Source organism: Procambarus clarkii, chromosome 19, assembly GCF_040958095.1.
Source record: "Procambarus clarkii isolate CNS0578487 chromosome 19, FALCON_Pclarkii_2.0, whole genome shotgun sequence".
Taxonomy (NCBI): Eukaryota; Metazoa; Arthropoda; class Malacostraca; order Decapoda; family Cambaridae; genus Procambarus; species Procambarus clarkii.
Genome location: NC_091168.1, coordinates 18839523 through 18859310, shown reverse-complemented (window position 1 = coordinate 18859310; position 19788 = coordinate 18839523). Strand labels below are relative to the sequence as shown.

Sequence of the window (19788 nt, the reverse complement as noted above, 5' to 3'; positions counted from 1 at the left end):
TGGGCTGGTGTAGAGGTAGACTTCCAGTACAGAGGCATTAAAGGTGAGGGGAAAAGGCAGTTCCACTGCTATGCAGGGGATTCACGTGACATGCTATTTTCAAACAATACTGTGTCTTGACCAAGTTGTATAATTGCTGATTTCTGCCATGTTCCCCCTCCCCCCTTTTCTTTCGTTTTCAACATAATTTATACTTTAATCTCAATTAGTATTAAGCTTTAGTCTAAGTGGGTTTTTCCCCCACACCTTACCCGAAACGCTGTGCGTATTAGTGGCTTTAGGTATTGTATGTATTAGCTCTATCTATAAATCCAACATTATGTTTGTAACTCATCTTCTATGTATGTACTTTTACCTGAATCAACATTTTGATTTCTTATTTTGACTCACAAATTTCTGAAGATATTGTTGAGTTGTACCCAGAGTTTGCTACTGCAGGCTAGTTTTTTTTAGTTTAGTTAATTTATTATGCACCCCATACCCATCTTCAGCCTCGCAAATAAAAAAAAATCGAGGAAAAGTACATTTATCTAAAAAATAGTTATGTATACAAGCCTGTATTATGATGCCTTATTTGTAAGTTTAAACTTTTCCACAATAAAATGCGACAGTTTTGCTAGTATTGACAAGGATGCGAGTATCATCACAATAGCGCAAAGATGACATTGAAAAATTAAGAAAAAGTTACCCCAGTGGCTGGGAAAATTTAGAACAACAACAAAGATGGCGTCGACGGCAGACTCGCTCGGGGAGTTTCCTTGCTCAGGTCTCCTGCCAAGGTGAGTCCTCTTGCTGCCCTGGTCCTCCTCCCCTCGTTCAGACCTTTGTCAGGCCACAGCACCTCTCTAGAAGCCCTCACGCAAGTTGTATGGGTTTTATGTGGGGATTATACGGGTTTTTGAAATACCGCAGTGTCAGCCTGGTTCCTAGTAATCACTGCTGACCTCTGCTGCAGTCTGTCAATCACTAAGTCCTGGGTGTTGACTTCTGCTGGAGGGTGTCAGACATTCCAGGTCCTGGGTGCTGACCTTAGCTGGAAGCCGTCAGTCATCCCAGGTGTTGGCTGCTGGAGGCCGTCAGTCACTCCACAACCTGGCTGTGAAATATTGATCTAAACATAGCCACCTCTGCTTACACAGTCAATTTAAATATAACAAATATTACATTTGTGCTGCACTGTATTTCATATAATTTATGGGTGACTTGGTTCACACATCATGTACAGTACTGTACTATTGTAGGTGTAATGCTACTTACTCTGGTGACACAAACACACAGTATGATGTTTTTAGCTGTATAGTTGATATAGTGTAGTTACAATGGTTGATTCAATTTGCCCAAAAATGCTTTGCTTAGTAGTGGCTTCATTAGTATGTGTCCTTACAATTGTACATTACTCTTAGGTACTTTGTATGTCTTTGTTCTTTGATTTAGAAACAGCAACTGAATTTAATAGCTTCTTTTCATCGGTTGGTGCTAACCTTGCCAGAAAAATCCCACATACTTAGACACATGTTACCACATATCTTTCAGGCAGCTATCCTAACACTCTTCTTTCACTGGTCAGCCTGACAGATGTTGTGTCCATCATTCACTCGCTAAAAACCAAAGCTGGGAACATTAGTGAAATACCATCTATGGAATACAAGAGTGTCTCCCATGCCCCATCCATAGCTCTGTTCAAAATTATTTATAAACAGCTCTACTCCTACCTTGTAAAAATTCAACATGTTATTAATTTAAGTGTGTGTCACTAAGTAAGTAGTGACATACACCAATATGTAGCCATCAATGATATAACCTCTCCCACTCTACCATTAACTGTAGGAGTACCACAGGGCAGCATTCCTAGGACCTCTCCTATTTCTTATATGTACATCAATGATCTGCCTAATGTCTCTAGCAGTCTTAAACCTATGTTATTTGCTGACGAAACTACTCTTGTCTACGCAGACTTCAACCCACACACATTATTTAATGTTGTAAATAATGAATTAAAAAAAAGTTCTTATGGATGTCAACCAACAAACTCGCATACTAAACATAGAAAAGACCTACTATATCTTATTTGGAAGCAAATCAACAAATGCAATTCAGCTTCAGATAGACAATGTTAACATCAGCAGTAAAAATGATGGAAAGTTCCTTGGCCTATACTTAGACAAGAGACTCAACTTCAGTACCCACATACAACACATGACCAAGAAAGTCTCAAAAAGGGTTGGTATATGCTTTAAAATCAGATATTATGTTCCAATCTCTGCTCTCCTCTCACTATACTACGTGCTAATATAAATAAATAATAAATAAATTTTATTGTTTAGCTTTTTAAAACAATTTTATTGTTTAATCTATCCCTATCTTACATATGGTATCTGTGCTTGGGGTTCAACCACTGCAAACTACCTCAAGCCCATCATCACCCAGCAAAAATCTGCTATCAGAACAATAACAAACTCTGCTTTCAGACAACACTCAGCTCTGTTTAAATCCCTAAACATGCTAAACATAAACTCACTCCGTACATTGTCTTGTGGTGCTACCACACATGGTACAACAGCATCATGGCAAGTGGCATTATAAGATGGAGATGTCTGGGAAGACAATGATTTGTTGCAAGTCCATAGTGTTGCTGCTGCTGGGTGCTGCCTAGTATGTGACTGGTGATGCTATGATTTTGGTGCCCTTGCTTTTAGGCCAAAGTTGCTTGTAAATTGGTTCATTGGAAATTATCATGGGATCTGTTGGATTTCATTAGTACAGTACAGTATTTCATAGAATCCCTGGAAATATGGCACAGATGTTATTAGTGGTATGTGGGAGTCCTGTAAATATGCAATTCTTGGGGATAATCTAAGTAGCTGCAATAGAATTTATGATATTACTGCTACATATGTAAATAAAATTGCCTTATCCTGCCTTTTCAGAAAAGAAACTGGGGTTGTTAGCTTACTTACGAAGAACCCCACTTTTGATGGCCGAGGTGTTGTCATCGCTATCTTTGATTCAGGTGTAGATCCGGGTGCTCCAGGGCTTCAGGTAAGAACACTAGAAAATGTTTAATAAAACAATGTATAATATTCGGTATTGTGTATGTATATTTTGTTTTTACATGTCATCAGCATATTACAGCAGACTCTTGCCACTCAGTTTTTTGTATTCATAGAACAATATTGGTTATTGTTAAAATGAGGGTGAATCTTCCCCATCAAAATTCATGGATACGAGTTATTCATGGATATGAGAATAACCAAAATTACTTTCTGGCATAATCACTTAACAAATTTGTTGAAAACCAATTTTAAAAAGTACCAGTTCATCAAAAATGCACTGTATAAAGACAAAAAAGGTATTTTTTATTTGCTACTTCAAGGAAGGAAACTATGGTGCCAAAATACATTTATGGAAGTTCCCTTTTTGCAAGCAGAGTTGTAGAAAGTTTGAATAATTTAAATGAGAAGGCAGTGGATACCAAAACCATCGGTAGTTTCAAAGTATATGTAACAGATTATAGGGAAGATCGGACACCACGAACTTAGCTCTCATCCTGTGACTACATTTAGGTAATTAATTCATTTGCAAATTTACCACTTGTGGAAATTTCATGACTGTGATGGGAATTTGCAAATTTGATAAGAAGGTATTTGTAGATCCGTATCATTCAAAAATAAGAGGTTTAAATAAAATTAGGAATAAGAAAACATCGGTGCCAAAATGCATTAAATTTAAAACGTAAGTACAGGTAACGTATGTAAATTCTAATGCCAAGTGGTAAATAAATTCCAAAAACATTAGAAGCTTCGACATTTCTTATGACAAAGATTTTAGGAATAGCAAGACATCATAGTTGTTCTCATCCTGCAACATTACATAGGTAATTACAGAAATATATTCTCACTGTTTCTTAAATTTTTACATCTAATAATAATAAGTTATTGTACGACTCTTTTTCTTCGATACCTATCCCTGTTATTACTATTCGTGGATGCCTCACGAATATATCCCTAATGTGAATAGCAGGGGTCTATTTTTACAGTTTATACTTTTGGAAGTATTTCTCCTGATGTTCAATCCCTAACAGTCTAAGTGGTTGGCATTGTTCCTCACTCCGTTTGCCCCTATCCTAGCTCCTATCCTGTCCTTATTTCCTTTTGATTTGCAATCATACTGGCTTAGCACTTTCTCCTCATAATTTCATATTCTTTCCTTCACATGTTATTAACATGTCATGCACAATAGTTTCTTTAATAACGTAAATGAAGTAAAGGTTGAAATGAATTTCTTAATATTTCATTTACAGGTAACAACAGAAGGGAATGTAAAAGTAATAGATAGAATTGATGCCTCTGGTGCTGGCGACGTCGACACGTCTACAGTGGTTCAACCAACAGAAGGAATAATAACGGGACTTAGTGGACGCAAACTTAAAGTAAGAAATTTTATTTTGAAGTAAATAACTGAGAATTTACAATTACTGCATATAAAGTTCATGATGTGAGACAGTGGTGATATATGTATAGTACTGTATTTATGCCATTAATTTACAGTAAGGATTGACTAGGCACCAGTCCTTAATTGTACGCCTCTGTTCACCCAGCAGTGAAGTTAGCTTCCAGTAGTTAGAACAGAACAAGCCTATTTTATTTAGTACAGTAGTAGCAAGTGATCTATTGTGAGATCTTGAGGTTATCTTGAGATGATTTCGGGGCTTTAGTGTCCCCGCGGCCCGGTCCTCGACCAGGCCTCCACCCCCAGGAAGCAGCCCGTGACAGCTGACTAACTCCCAGGTACCTATTTACTGCTAGGTAACAGGGGCATCAGGATGAAAGAAACTGCTCATTGTTTCTCGCCGGCGCCCGGGATCGAACCCGGGACCACAGGATTACGCGTCCAGTATTCTGTCCGTTCAGCTGCCGCCGGAAAGTACTGGCGGATGTTAATGAGAATAGGAAAAATAGGAATAAGTTAAAGTACATATACACCAAGGCATGTACATAGGTTGGTCTTGTGGTACTGTATATTTATAGATACAGTATGTTACAACTTCCAAATCTTATGTCTACAGTACTGATATTGTTGATAAATGCTCATGCATATTTTTAATAATATGTGAAGTAACAACTCTCTTCAGCAAGTCTGAATTAGTATTTGAATTGTCTAGTGCTTTATCCTTCTAGTACTGTATTTGAGTTATCTAACAGCCATTTAGCTGTACTGTATAAGCAAATATTTAGCTACTAAAATAGTTATACTAGTAATAGTGTGAAATGACAAAGTTGTAGACAACAGAAGTGAGGATTATTAATACTTAAGTTGTTTTCATTGGTCTTACTTACTCATAAGATGTTTTGAAAGATTAAGTGACTCTTAGGTATATAAAAAAAACATATTTATATTTGAAGGCTTGATTTGTACATGTTTTCATCTCTCACCAGATTCCTGAATCTTGGGTAAATCCATCAGGAAAATATCACATCGGAGTAAAGAGTGGATATTCACTGTACCCGCAACGATTACGTGAGAGAGTGTCCAAAGAAAGAAAAGAACAGAATTGGGACACAATCCATAAAGAGTTGTTAGCTGAAGCTCAAAGGAAAGTTCAGGTACAGAGTTTGGATTGTACTCTGATACATAAATTTCTCTTGATAATGGTGTGACATACATGTAAAGTAATTTTATGTAGCTTCTTCATTTACAGATGGCACAGTTGCTATAATTATCAGTTAAAAGTTTATTTTGATGTAGTTAGCCTAAATACAAACTAATTAGAGTAATGGTATACAAACTTATAGATTGTAGACGTCTTAGACAGTAGTAAAAATTCATTCTTTAATTATGAAACCTGTTTTAATTAATATAGTTTATATAGATTACAAGGTAACATTTTGTAGGTTCTGGTGATAAAGGCTAAAAGTATGTGTTATTTCAGTCGTTAGAAAGTAGTAAGAGTAACGGGAGCAGCGGCGGCACAAATGGCAACGGTGGCAGCAGTAGTCTATTAGAGAAGCTCACCAAGGAAGATGCCGAGTCCAGGGTCGCACAGCTCAATACACTTGAGAAAAAGTACAATGACTTGGGACCAGCGTACGATTGTGTCGTTTATCATGATGGAGAGGTGTGGAGGTGGGTCTTCATCACTTTCTTGACAGAATAATTTTGTTTCCTTATTCTTAAATGCTGTATTTCTCTTATTTGGAAATTTTAGTTTTTTCTGTAATTAACTGTAAAGATGATGAATTTACATAACTTGAAATTATATAATGGTACCGCTGATAGATTTTGAGGCATGAAATATTTGCTAATGTAAGTTTTGTTACTCCTGCCTTCCCTTCCTCTCTCATCACTTCATCTCTTCCTCCTCCCAACTCTTCCTCCTCATCACTTCTGTCCCCTCTCACTTCTCATTTTCTCTTCCTCCTCTTTCCTCTCATCTCTTCTTTCTCCCCATCTCTTTCTCCTTATCACTTCCTCCTCCCTATCACTTCCTCCTCATTTCTCCCCATTTCTTCCTCCTCCCCATCTCTTACTCATATTAATAAAGTATAGTTTTGTGGTAAGTCTATGGCATATAGAATGTGTGATATTTTTTCTAGGGCTTGTATTGACACGTCAGAGCGTGGGGACCTGGAAACCGGGATCCACCTGGGTGAATATAGAGTTACTCACCAGTGGGCATCACTCACCCCTGCAGACCAATACAATATTTCTGTCAATGTACATAATACTGGAAATATTCTGGAAATTGTCGGCATGTGCTGTAAGTTGTGTTGTCGACATTTTTTTTATGACGATTGTATAGCAGTTAATAACTGCTATGCATTAACTATATATAAATATATGAAGTCGTGGGTTAATCGTAGATAGTAGTGGGTTAGTCGAGTTGGTTAGGTTAATATTTTGATTTGTGTGTACAGTTTCATTGTATTATTCTTTTAAATCCTTATGACAGTATATGCAAGTTAAAAATTAAACAAATAAATATTGAGGGTTATTGTATTTTCTTTATTCTGCATTATACCTATGATTTATTTAAATTAATTTTATTTACTCTGGTATTGGTGGCCTAAAATTTACTTGTCTAACTTGTGTAGAAAACGTGTGAACTAGTTGTGTGTATTTATTTATTTATTTTGGGGGTACCACCTCTGGTTGTTTGTAGGGACCTTCAAGTCCCGAAGAAGAGGATATGCAGTACCCGGGGCAGCCTTGTCAGGTTCCCATGTGCGCTGGCACATATTGTCTTCTCCTACCTTTATATGTGTTTATTTTATTTGAACTTTATTATAAAAAAGGAGTGGGATATGTCTCTCACCAACCCTATTCCACCCATTTTCTTTTCCCCTTTTTCTCATCTTCACTTTTCCCTTCCCTCCCCCTCTCCTTCTTTCCCCTCTTTCACTCCTTTCCCACCCTCCCATTTTTTCCAATCTTTCACCCCCATTCCCTCCCCACCCCTTCTTTCCCCTTCTTTCACCCCTTTCCCTCTCCTCCCCTACTTTTCCTCCTGCCCCTCCACCTGTTCCCTCCTATCATTTTTTTTACCCTGTCACCATACCCTCCACCCTTCTCCCTCATTTCCTTACCCTCTGCTGCCCCTCTCCTCTCCTTCTTCAAACAGATAGACATTTCCATTTATATATAAAGTAAATGGTGAAAATGTACAGGTATACAGCCAGATGAACTTACACTCTATGGATAACACATGCCTGATTTCATCCCATTTCCATTTCAATCTTCATAAAAATTGCTTGGGGGTGTTGGGTTACAGACTATATTTCTTAAAGTATTCGGTGTTCCCCGTGCCACAGTGGTAACACACTCGCCCCACGCTTCGCAAGCGATTTGGCCTGGGTTTGTATCCTGACCGAGAAGGATTGACTAGGCACCAATCCTTAACTGCATGCCTCTGTTCACCCAGTAGTGATTGGGTACCGGTTGTTAAACGATTGACGGGTTGTATTCCAGGGAAACTAGCAGGTAAGGCTTACCATGAGCTAAGGGAAGGAAAACCTGTCAGCCTGCAGCTCTCAGCCTGCTAACAGGAGCCAGCAGTTGTCTGTTTCAGTACCCACCTTTGTGGGGGGGGAAGGGGAGGGGGAGCAAATATCCGTCCTGTATCTCGGACCATTTCCCCTGCAAATTTGGGGCGAGGCTAGCCCCAAGCATCTGGCCTCGAACTTTCAACAGACATTCTCTCTTAGTGCTTGTGTTTGCGTGTATATTTATAAATAAATAAATAAATAAAATAAAGATATATATATAATATAAAAAATAAGGGAGCTGTTGTTATTTAAGGTAATATAAATACATTTCCACAGAAGATATAGTCTTGTGCAGTTTGCACACTGTTTAATTTCATGTATTTAAACTTGCAGCAAGCCATGGTACCCACGTAGCATCCATCGCTTCAGCCAATTTTCCTGACAATCCCGAGAAAAATGGCGTTGCTCCAGGTGCTCAGATAGTCTCCATCACTATAGGTAAGATGGGGAAGATGTGTATGAATCATCAGATCAGCCCCCTTGATCTGACGAGTTTATAGCCTATTGATGAATTTATAAAAAATTTCATGAAGTTTTATTTAGATTTGGATTATTCTACACACGTTTTGTTTTAAATTGTGTTAATACTGTATTGTAAGACTAAGATAATATTAGTAAAGTGGTGTTGCCATCACTCAGGGAGGGCCTGGTCAAAGACTGGGCTGTGGTAACCTTGATCCTTGCAACCACTTCAAGGTAATTCAGTGGGTGCATGAATGGATATGATGCAATTGCTGTATTCAATAAACAAAGTTTAATCAAGTAAAGTTGGATCAAGTAAAAACATTCGACTTGGATCAAGTAGAATCATTCGGCTTGTCTTTTATGGCTTGGTTCAAGTAGATTCTGGAGGATTTGGCACTGCAATTGATTTCTGAAGTGCCCTTAGACTCTTCAGTGATATGTCTGTTACATTTGTGGCTCCTTAAGTGCCTATAAATGTCCTTGTTGGAATCTGTGGTGAGTTGGGGTGCATTAAAGATTTCTTCACACTGCTAAGGAAGGTACTTCTTTAATGAAGGCTGTTATGATTTTGCTGGATCATGTAAACAAAATTTCTTTGATTTGATCTTCCCTGTAGGAGGGCCAAGTCTTGTGAGAACCTTTTCCAGGGGTGTATTGATTGAAAAGATCTTTGGTACAACTCTGTAAGTGGCAGGAAGAAAAGGGCCAAATAAGGAGGTTGATTGGGAGTCAGGATCACACTGAAAGTTTGGTCAGGAAGGAGGGTGGATCGTGATGGAAATGTTAAATATATTAGTTTAGGATGGAAAATCAACAGCTATGAAGAATAATCAATATGATAATCTCGGTTCACTTTGTTGAGTGACAATACGAAGTGTAATGGTTGTGGACTTTGTTCTACATTTAGCGAACTCTCTTGGATTAAGCTTGCGTAATTTTTTTTTAGTGTTGTACACTTTTGTTATGAGTTTTATGTTCATTGTTATTATATTTTCAGGTGACAATCGTATTAATAGCATGGAGACAGGAACAGCATTAGCCAGAGCCATGTTGAGAGTGATGAAGAATCCATTCTATAAAGTTGACATTATAAATATGAGTTACGGTGAACATGCACATTGGTCTGATACTGGGTATGTATCTCGTGCTGTTCCTTATTTAGTAATTGCTAAATTATTTGTTTTATAAGAAGAAAATGTGTTATGTGCCTAGTCAAGAAAAATGAATGTTGATATTACTGTACTATAGTGTATTGTATAAACGGTTAGTAAAAAAAATCTATAGAAACATGTGCTGCTTAATTTATAGATTTGCATGCATTTCATGAATTTTTATTAATTTCTTTCATGATAAGTACTATTATTTATTTAATATCCCTACGTGTATGTGATAATATCCCTCTTTTTGCAGTCGATTGGGAGAGCTGGCACATGAAGTAGTTAATAAATATGGGGTCATCTGGGTAGCATCGGCAGGTAACCACGGTCCAGCTTTAGCAACAGTGGGAGTCCCTCCTGACTTTCAAAGTGATTCTATAATCGGTGTTGGTGCCTTTGTGTCACCAGACATGATGATGGCTGAATACTCGATGATAGAGAAGCTTCCTGGTACGTTGTTAATTACGTAGTCCCAGTAGGGGATACCTTGTAGTTTGGTCAGGGTTTTCCCCATTGATTTTTGTGGGCATTATCTTGAGAACACCTCTTCATATTGACTTGAAACTTGTTAAACTTTGATAATTCATCCATAGATGCTTCCTGAAATTGTGTAGGTAAAGTTATCTGTTTGATGTGACATTGAATGAATGTAACTACCAAAATTTCTATACCAAGAATAGATTATTATAATTTCTTTAAAATTATCTTGGTGAAATTCACTCGTATTCAGTTTTCAATGGTCTTCCACCAACAATTCATTCAATATACTTGAGCCATCTTCCTCAACTCGCCATACTAATGGCATAACAAATGTTTAAGCAGAAAAAGTGCTTAAAAGTATCTTTAAAAGTAAAAGTTCTTTAAAAAGTATCATCATTGGCATGGCATCGTTTGTTTGGAAGGTTCTTGTTATCCAGCCTGTCACTATCTGAAAACTATTTGGTTGTCAGTGCCCAGCAAAAAAACAATATCCATCATCCTCATAATATATATTTGGGATTTGTATTTGGATAAATTGATTTTTCTAATGACATTTAATTACCAGGTTGTCCATACACGTGGTCATCTCGAGGACCCACCGCTGATGGAGCAAGAGGTGTTACAGTGTGTGCACCTGGTGGCGCTATTACCTCCGTGCCAACATTCACACTAAGAAGTAACCAGCTGATGAATGGAACTAGGTAGAGATCCTATTCACCAGTGTAGCTAGTTTGTCCTGTCTTGACCAATGTGTAAACCAAGTTGAGTTATTCAGTTTGAACCCAGAAAGAGGCATTTCATTACAATTGATGTGCAATTTTTTACTGCCTTAACATATCTTGAGTCTTGTGCCATACAAGCATCTTTGATCTTCAATTTGTACATAAGCATAAGCACTGCCACTCCTCCTGTAGCCCTATACTCATATCTTTTCATATGTTATTCATAATAACCAGGGCTTTTGTTGCACCTGTCACTTTCCATCCCTATCTTGACTCTCGGTAAATTCTAACTTTGTCACCTACTCACTTAAGGTTTTAAAACTGAATGACCACATGTAGCACTTCATGTACTGTTCCTTTATTTCACAAAATTTTTTGCCAAAACAATGCATCATTTGCATAGATTAAATTAAATATACATCTGTACAGTGTTACCTTCAAATAAGTCAGATTTTGCAGTCTTTAAAACAGATTGACTTTAAACTATACTAGTTTGTAGTTGATCGTCATGCACGCATATCGGGGATAAATTTATTATTGCTAAGTTTAGCATACTAAATGTTAAGTTAAATCAAGATAACCCTACATTTAAAATATTATGCTATGTAATAGAAAATATCATGCATATTTGTTATGTATTACAGCATGGCATCTCCACACACGGCTGGTTGTGTTGGCTTGATTATATCTGCACTAAAGCTCAAGTCCATTCCATATTCTCCATACTCCGTCCGTCGTTCAATACAAAATACTGCGCATAACTTAGATGTTGACGTCTTTGCCCAAGGTCATGGACTTATCCAGGTGAGCAATATTCTTACTGTTGTGTCATAACCATTGTGTATACTATAGGTATACTGTAAGAGTTCAGTAATTGACATTCAAGAAAACCGATTCTCCAAGTAATCTAACTGAATTCATGTTCAGGTTTTTTACCTGTTTTGACCTTTCAACCCATATTGGCATTTGGGTTAAAAGGTTATACTGAATGAGAAACTAATAAATTTGAGTTTGAGTGCTTGTTTTCTCCACATGAATAAATATTCAGGTTTTTGTCAATTTGTACCGAATGAGAAACCCAAACAAATTCGAATAGTTATTTTTGGATGTTTCCAGTAATGAAGTTGGCAAACTCAAATACTGTACAGTATTCAGCTAACTCTGATGAGGGTGGGCCCTCGTAGTATTTAGATTGCCAAGCATAGACGATACCTGATAGGGATAACTATACATTTTCTATAGGACAATTGACTTTTGATTTTATGGCTATGATATGTAATATATGGATTACCTTGACCTTCACAGTATTATTTTGAAACTTATAATACTTATGTTCTTGCCTAATTGTTCTTGTGGGGGGGTCGAGCCTCAGCTCTTTTGTTTCCACCTCTCAACTTTTTCATCAACTGGTGGTAGTAGTGCGAAGAAGATTCCTGTTGATAAAAGAGTTATATAACCCACTAGTGCCAGATTTACAAATCATTGATAGATTTGTGGAAGAACTTTGAACAATATGGTGAAAATCAATAACTATAGCCTGATTTGAAAAATGATATGCTAGGTAGAATGGTTGAAGATACTAAAATGTTTTGACATTAAATTGTTAACATTCTGTAGTTGTGGACTAACTTAATTATCTGCACTTCCTTTGAAGGTAGACCGTGCTGTAGACCACTTGCTGGAGCATTCAAATGGAGTAGAAGACAAAGTGCGCTTTACAGTAGAATGTGGCAATGACAGGAGGAAGGGTATACACATACGTAATTGGAAGGCAGATAAGCCTATAGACATGGCGGTCATGGTGGAACCTGTTATGTTGAATGACATGCAAGCTGGTAAGTTCATTTAGTATGTTTTGAGTAAACTAGTAGAGGTGTACTCATGTATCACTCATCATGGTTTTGTAGTACTGTATTGTTATTAGCAAAATTTCAGTCGATATTTTGATACTTTTTTCATAAAGGTGACTACTTCTAAAGTCTTACAAAAATATTAAGTACAGATATTGGAGTGTCAATTATATTGTAATATGAATATAAATTTTGGTAAAATGTTTAGTATTTGTACACCTATAGAAACATTAAATTATGTTCTGGTTGCTTTTAAATTAACCTTGAGTTTTATGTTGCAATGTCCTTCATTTATTGAACATGTAGTTGGTAATATAAATAAAATTGGTAAGTGGTGAATTTAGAAGTCTTGTATAATCCATTGCATGTAAAAACAACCTTATTACTGGCATTAGGTATGCCCACTAGATAGATGGAGCCTTTGACATTTAACATGTTCCGAAACAAGTTCTCTCCTTGGCTTTAGAAACAACTGAGAGGACTTTGCAGAAAAACAACATATTGGTATTGTTCACTGTATTGTTGTACATTATTAAGAGTAATAGAGAATTAGAGCATTATTAAGAGTTATTTTAAACTGAGGGTTGTATGTATGTATGTATGTAAAGTACTCATTATATACATATTTTTTTTAATTCAGATCCTAATGAGAAACTTGCATTCTGCATGGAGTTGGTTATGACCTGTGATGCTCCCTGGGTCAAGGCACCTTCCTGCTTGCAGATGTCATACACAGTTAGATCGTTCCAGGTAAGAAGAGTTACATATAGAGGAATTATGTATGAGTTATATATTGACCAGCATGAGCTGTCTACACTATATATTTGTTCTATAATTTATTTCATGTGGAGAACTCTTCTTGAGAACTCATGATTTTTTTTTAATTAGAAACATGCAGCATGCAGGATATATCTTGTAATTTCAGTTGAGCATAGATCCACGTGGCCTTGAGAGGGGACGAGTGTATTTTACTTCAGTGAAAGCCTACAACTCCAGTAACGTAGAAAAAGGTGTCATGTTCGAGGTTCCCATTACGATTGTTGTCCCTACAGTAGACTTCCTTCATGGCTACCTTTATAACTGGTGAGTGATGACCTCTATATTGGAGTTATTGTAATATAAATAAATCATATCTGTTAATCTTGTCATTAATATCTTCCCCCAATACGGAGGCACATCTGACAGTGCTAGGTGTGCTGGCCACCTGACAGGCTAACGGGGCTTCTCATACTGGGTGTTGCCAACCTTTAAGTCCTTGCCTCTACCTTCCACTGTTTCATTTTGTATTCACTTGAACAATCCAGCCCCACTCTTATAATATAATAAAGTAAGAAATATGTTAAATACACAGGTTTTGTAATATATTGAGCTATAAATAACATAGGAAATTTTCATTGTGTTACAAGTGAGGAAATGCCAATTTGTTTCATCCAAATTTGTGCTTATGCATACATCCTTTAGCAGGTATTAATTTTGACAAAAATAATTCACAATATTTTTTTGATAACTGAATTATGCCTATGAATGTATTTGAATTTTTCCTGAGTGAATGGTTTTCTTTTTAGTCCAGCTGAGGTGTTTCGTGCAGGTTTTGTTCGTCGTCACTTTCTGTACGTGCCAATAGAATCAACTTGGGCCACTGTGACTCTTAAAGCATCTCACTCGGACAAGTGCCAACGGTTCACGCTGCACGCTGTACAGCTCAAACCAAAATGTAGTGTCAAAACGCTAGAGTATTATAAGGTAAGGAAATCTTGGGCAGATATCGTTGTATTTTTTCATTTTTGTTGAAGAAATATATTACTATTATTTAATTCGTCATTATAGTTTTTAATTTCCTGACTTCTTATTTTCATGGTCATAATGATTTTTTATTTGCCATATTGTGTTGTAAAATTAACACATTTGTAATGGCATGCTCCGCCGCTGGTATATTGGGGGTTTCTCATGTTGCCATCGATGTCTACCAGTGGTACACCTTAAAAAATATACCATCCCACCAGTATGTACTACTGGTGGATACCCATGGCTACATGAAAAATCTGAACTATATAGTTGGTAGAGTGTGCTATCACGATTGTATCGACCCACGTCATGACATCTCAAAGCTAGTGTATTTACACTGTCAGTTTTAGTGTAGTTAAAGGTCTATTCCATAATATGTAACTTCTATAATCTGCTCTTATTTTAATTCACAGTGATGCCAAAGTAGGCATGATAAGATGCTGTTGTAGAATTTTGCAGTCAGTTTAATCTACCGAGTCTTTTTCTTGTTTGGGAACTTGAAATTCATAGTTTTCTTTGGACTCAGAATGATAGTCTGATTTTTTGTCATAACATATATAAATATTAAATACAACTTTGATATTATATTTCAAAATAATTTTAGAGTATTGTTGCTATTTTTATATTAATAAGGGCAGAAGTATGTGTATGTAATTATAAGCAAGGCATTACATTTCTTAATATATTCATGCTTCTCAGGTTATTAATCTAGGATGCAATGAAGTTAGTACACAAATATTTGGTGTACGAGGTGGCTTCACAATGGAGCTTTGTCTCGCTCGCTGGTGGTCAAGTCTGGTAGATGGACAAGTAGAAGTTTCTGTAGAGTTTCACAGTCTCCGCCCATCACACGAAGAGGTAAGCTGTTACACCTATCTGCGTTGACTGTGAAACTGTGCTTTTGCAATAGTTGGCACAAGGCAGGAGTGTTCATGTAGATGAATATGGAGTGGTATGGGGCTATAAATGATATTTCATGTCACACAGCAACAGGGGCACTGGAGCAGGAACAGGATGAATGTCACCACCACAAGGGTGAGGACTCTAGTGATGGCAGAAGTAAATAGGTCCACAGTAGAATCAACATCTACAAGTTAACACTTGCCACCCACACACACATGATACTGTGATCAATTCTGCACTGTACAAAAGGAGCATTGGGGGGCCACAAAAGACAGTCTTGTGCCCCCTTACTTCCCTGAGCTGGAACTGGCACACAGACACAAAGAAATACTTAAAATTTAGAACACTTGCAGTACAATGTATGAAGCGCAGGTATCGCTGTGTAACTTTCATTTTCTAGTATCGTGGAAATTTTTTTTTTTTTTTAATCAGTCCAAGTTTATTATATGTACTGCCATGGCAAGTACATATACAGGACATGCCAAGCCATGGAAAACACATACTGTATACAGGACATGAAAAGTCATGGAAAACACAGGTAGATATCAGTTGACACAACACACCAATTCAACAAAAACAGGGACTTTTATTTTGCATATTTGTCCCACAAAGTATGGATCATTCAAACAATAACCATATCAATGAAACATAAAATGGGAGCCAAACTCACAAACGTCAAGATTGCAGCCCATACATAAGAGGTATGTTTTTGGTGTATGCTAACTGAGATAATCACTCAAAGGACAGAAATGGGTATGAGTTGCTAGGAGCTGGAAATGTAAATCTGCTACTGTACTTCATCAAGCGAAACATGGGAGCAAAGAACTGCATCTGCATTACCCAAGAAGAGACAAACCACATTGAATGTTTGAACATATAGCAGCATAGACACTAACTTTGAATAAAAAATAAGATTATATTGGTAGAGTTAATCTGAATTTCTCAGCAATTGTTTCTGTGAATCTGGATTGTTGTGATTAGAGGGAGGTTAAATGAAGGTACAGTATATATTATATGGAACTCCAGCACACAGAGTAAATAATTATTTTAAGGTTTGATACATTTGTTATCACATAGTTGATACAATAAATTGATATAATGTACAGTGTTATTTATACACTTTTTATATTTATCTTGCAGGTTACATTATTCTGTAGTGACGGAGTACAGAGAGTTGATGTTCGAGCAGGACTGCGACCAGAGGAGATGTCCCCGCAGGCTACACTTAAGCATCATACACAGGTCTTGTTATTGCCTTATGTTTACATACAGATCTCTGGATTGAATGAAATTGAAGTATTCTTAACATAATTTAGAAGCCAAGAGGGCTGATGTGCTCCTTTCTGAGTGGCCCTGCAGTTGCTCACTGTCATCTGTCAAGCTTCCTGTCTGTCTCCCTTCTTGTATATCGGGACTATGTTAGCCGTCTTTCAAATTTTTGCCAGTTCTCCTGTTTCCACTGATTTGTTATACACCATTGAAAGTGGTAGCACACTGCTTATGCTCCTTCTTTTAATATCATTGGTGAAATTCCATCCAAGTCTATAGTTTCTGTCACATCCAACTCAAGCAAATGCTTCCTTGTCTCCCCACGGGTAATCTCAAACTCCTCCAGTTGTACCTGGTTAGGTATTCTCCCTCTTATCTCAGGAATATCTCCTTGCTCTAATGTGAAGACCTTCAATTTCTTATTGATTTCTTTGCGCACATTTCCTTGTCATTTTTTTGTCACTCCTTGTCACACTTCCCTTCTGCTCCTATCGTCAGTTTCTTTACCGGTTCCTTCACTGTTGTTTTCCTTCTTATGTGGCTGTGTAGCAATTTGGGACAATTCTTTGCCTTATTTGCTATGTCATTTCTGTACTGTCTTACTGCCTCTCTTCAGTGCAGTGCTATTAAGTCCTGCAACCTGCAGCCTATCCTCATGCCTTCGATGTCCGTAATTATGTTACTCTTGTGGTGATCTTTGCTAACATGTCCTGGACTGATATTCAGGTGTGGTGGGGGAGGTGGTTGGTGGTTTAACAGGGTCTTGGTGGCTCAAAATTTCATTAAGGTTGTCGGGCCTCGTCATAGCTGAATTGCCTTGTCATTTCTCTCGTCCAGTTATCTTTTCTTTGTTCTGATTACCTGTCATCTCTGCTCCTTCCTGGTAAGTTCCTTGCGTTTTTTCTCTATAGGTAGCTTTAACACTTTCGCGCTCCGTGGAAACTCGCGGTTGACAGGGGGTAGGTAGCCCCTCCGTGTGGGTAAGCGCGAGGTGACACCCAAATGTGTATACTCGTTCCAGCTTTCTCACCTTAATTCTCGTGCTACGTCGCTCGTTTTGGCATCATTGTGTTCGCAATTAAATTCCCTACAGATGTGTATGAATAAAATGTACAAAAGGCTGGAGTGCCTCCCCGCAGAAAAGCCTAAAGTTACCCGTGAACGAGCACCATTTTGTACATTGCAACCTAATGTTCAACTCGTTCAATTTGATAACATCAAATTTCGTGCTACGTCGCTCATTTTGGTATCAAATTGTTCGCAATAAAAAGGCGATTATTTTAAAACTAGTCCCAGAATAATAGAGCAATAACTAGATTTTTAACAAATATTTTAATTCTGGACGCTCATCATCACAAATTTATTTATATCTTTCCAGTGTTCTGACATAAATATTTGTGTTACATCTTTCATTTTGGTATCAAATTGTTCGCAATAAAAAGGCGCGCATTTTAAAACTAGTCCCAAGATAATAGGACAATAAATAGAATTTTAACAAATATTTTAATATTCGGACCATAGGCCTATTTATAATATTTCAAGTGTTTGGACATCAAGTTTCATGTTATATCTTTGATTTTGGTATCAAATTGTGTGCAATCTAAAGGCGCTTATTTTAAAACCACTACCAGATTGATCTGATAAAATTTAAATTTTTAAAAAATATTTTAATGAGTGACTCAGTACTGCGTCATTGGAACACATTCAGTAGAAAAATGAGTGACTTAATAGTCAGTCTGTGGAATGCGAAAGTGTTAAAGGGCCACAGGGGGGAATCCTCAGAAAATCAGCCTTGAATGTAATGAAATGCCTTTTTCTGGATGAGCTCTGGTGATCCCTGATTCTTTTCCCCCCTCATCCAGGTTTATTGGTTGGTGTTTGTTGTCTTCATATCTGCTCAGAACTGGCTTAGAAGGCTGGAGGAGACATGGAGCTCTGGTTCCGCCCCCTTAATGGAGGTGGTTTAGCGTAAACACGCTCATGCTAGTTTTGAGACATTTGATTATTTGTTTACATTGTTCGTGAGTACGTTTGGTAATTTTGAGACTGGTTGTTTTGAATCCAGCAGTGGTCTGTATTAATTTGCTGACTTTCTGGGTGCTTTGCCAGTAGGGGTAGGAAGTGTCATCTGCTCTCTGCACTTTTGTGCAGAGAGCAGATGACTCTTGTCCTTGGTAGACCAAACAGAACTGTGGTGGTTGTGACCTAGTAGCTGGGAGCCATCTCATTGAAATTGCTTCAGGGAGCCACTGGGGCTCATCCAGAAAGAGGCATTTTATTACATTCAAAGCTGCTTTTTACATGAATGTATTCCCCCATGTTTATCAAGAGCTGCATGTTATCTTCACTAAGTACTGTACAGTATGTGTGTTGTTTATTGCCACTAATCATTTTGGCCTATTCTTTACCCACAGGTATTGACACCAGCTGAGAGTAAAGTTGAGGTGCTGGGTGGACCAAGAGACACTATCCCAGGTTGTCGCCCAATATACCAGCTGGTATTATCATACAACCTTTCTGTGTCAAAATCTGCAGAGGTAAGCTAATGTTTGTTGTAATTAGGTAATTCATGATGAGGGTACCAGTTGGTGTGGTCATTTGTACCAATTGATTTTTATTTTGCATAGTTCTGTAAAATATTTTGAAAGCCCCATTATCATAATAATTTAACAAATAAAACACACTTCCTCTCCCATTGGAACAATACCTTTCTTAGTGTGGGGATCGAGTGCCCTGTTAGCCCAGTGTAACTTATGAAGGCCCTCTTAAGGTTAAAGGATACGAGACAGTGAGTTGGTTCAGTCATCTAGGGCAGAGCTCGTCAAACTTTTTTCTCGGTCCAGTATCGGTAACCCTTTTGGCCTGATAATAATTTGATATTAAAAGATGGCAAGCATTCAGAATACCAAGATAGATGTAGTGTATTAATCTGAAATTTAATTGCCATTATTAGTATACACTGCATTTACTATTTATTATTATTATTATTATTGAAATTATTATTTTTATGCAGTAATGGGAAAGTTAAGGTAAACAAAGTACTTAACCCAGAGACTTGCACTATGTGGATGGGTATAAAATATTTGCGAGTTCATCAGAAATGTCTGATCAGCTG

General features: G+C 37.4%; 1 protein-coding gene across 2 annotated transcripts in view; it reads left to right on the top strand.

Moving 5' to 3' along the window:
- The first annotated feature begins 624 nt into the window (after positions 1 to 624).
- TppII (Tripeptidyl-peptidase II) overlaps positions 625 to 19788 on the top strand; it is a 33872-nt gene continuing 14708 nt past the window's right edge. For both annotated transcript variants that reach the window (XM_045741146.2, XM_045741145.2), the window contains exons 1-18: positions 625 to 779; positions 2928 to 3039; positions 4301 to 4429; positions 5436 to 5603; positions 5930 to 6123; positions 6594 to 6757; positions 8376 to 8480; positions 9505 to 9640; positions 9918 to 10114; positions 10710 to 10845; positions 11511 to 11670; positions 12521 to 12701; positions 13357 to 13466; positions 13642 to 13799; positions 14282 to 14459; positions 15201 to 15359; positions 16545 to 16646; positions 19088 to 19210. In XM_045741146.2, coding sequence (XP_045597102.1) covers positions 724 to 779; positions 2928 to 3039; positions 4301 to 4429; positions 5436 to 5603; positions 5930 to 6123; positions 6594 to 6757; positions 8376 to 8480; positions 9505 to 9640; positions 9918 to 10114; positions 10710 to 10845; positions 11511 to 11670; positions 12521 to 12701; positions 13357 to 13466; positions 13642 to 13799; positions 14282 to 14459; positions 15201 to 15359; positions 16545 to 16646; positions 19088 to 19210 — 2568 coding nt within the window. In that variant the 5' untranslated portion in view covers positions 625 to 723. The remainder of the gene's footprint in view (positions 780 to 2927; positions 3040 to 4300; positions 4430 to 5435; positions 5604 to 5929; positions 6124 to 6593; positions 6758 to 8375; positions 8481 to 9504; positions 9641 to 9917; positions 10115 to 10709; positions 10846 to 11510; positions 11671 to 12520; positions 12702 to 13356; positions 13467 to 13641; positions 13800 to 14281; positions 14460 to 15200; positions 15360 to 16544; positions 16647 to 19087; positions 19211 to 19788) is intronic.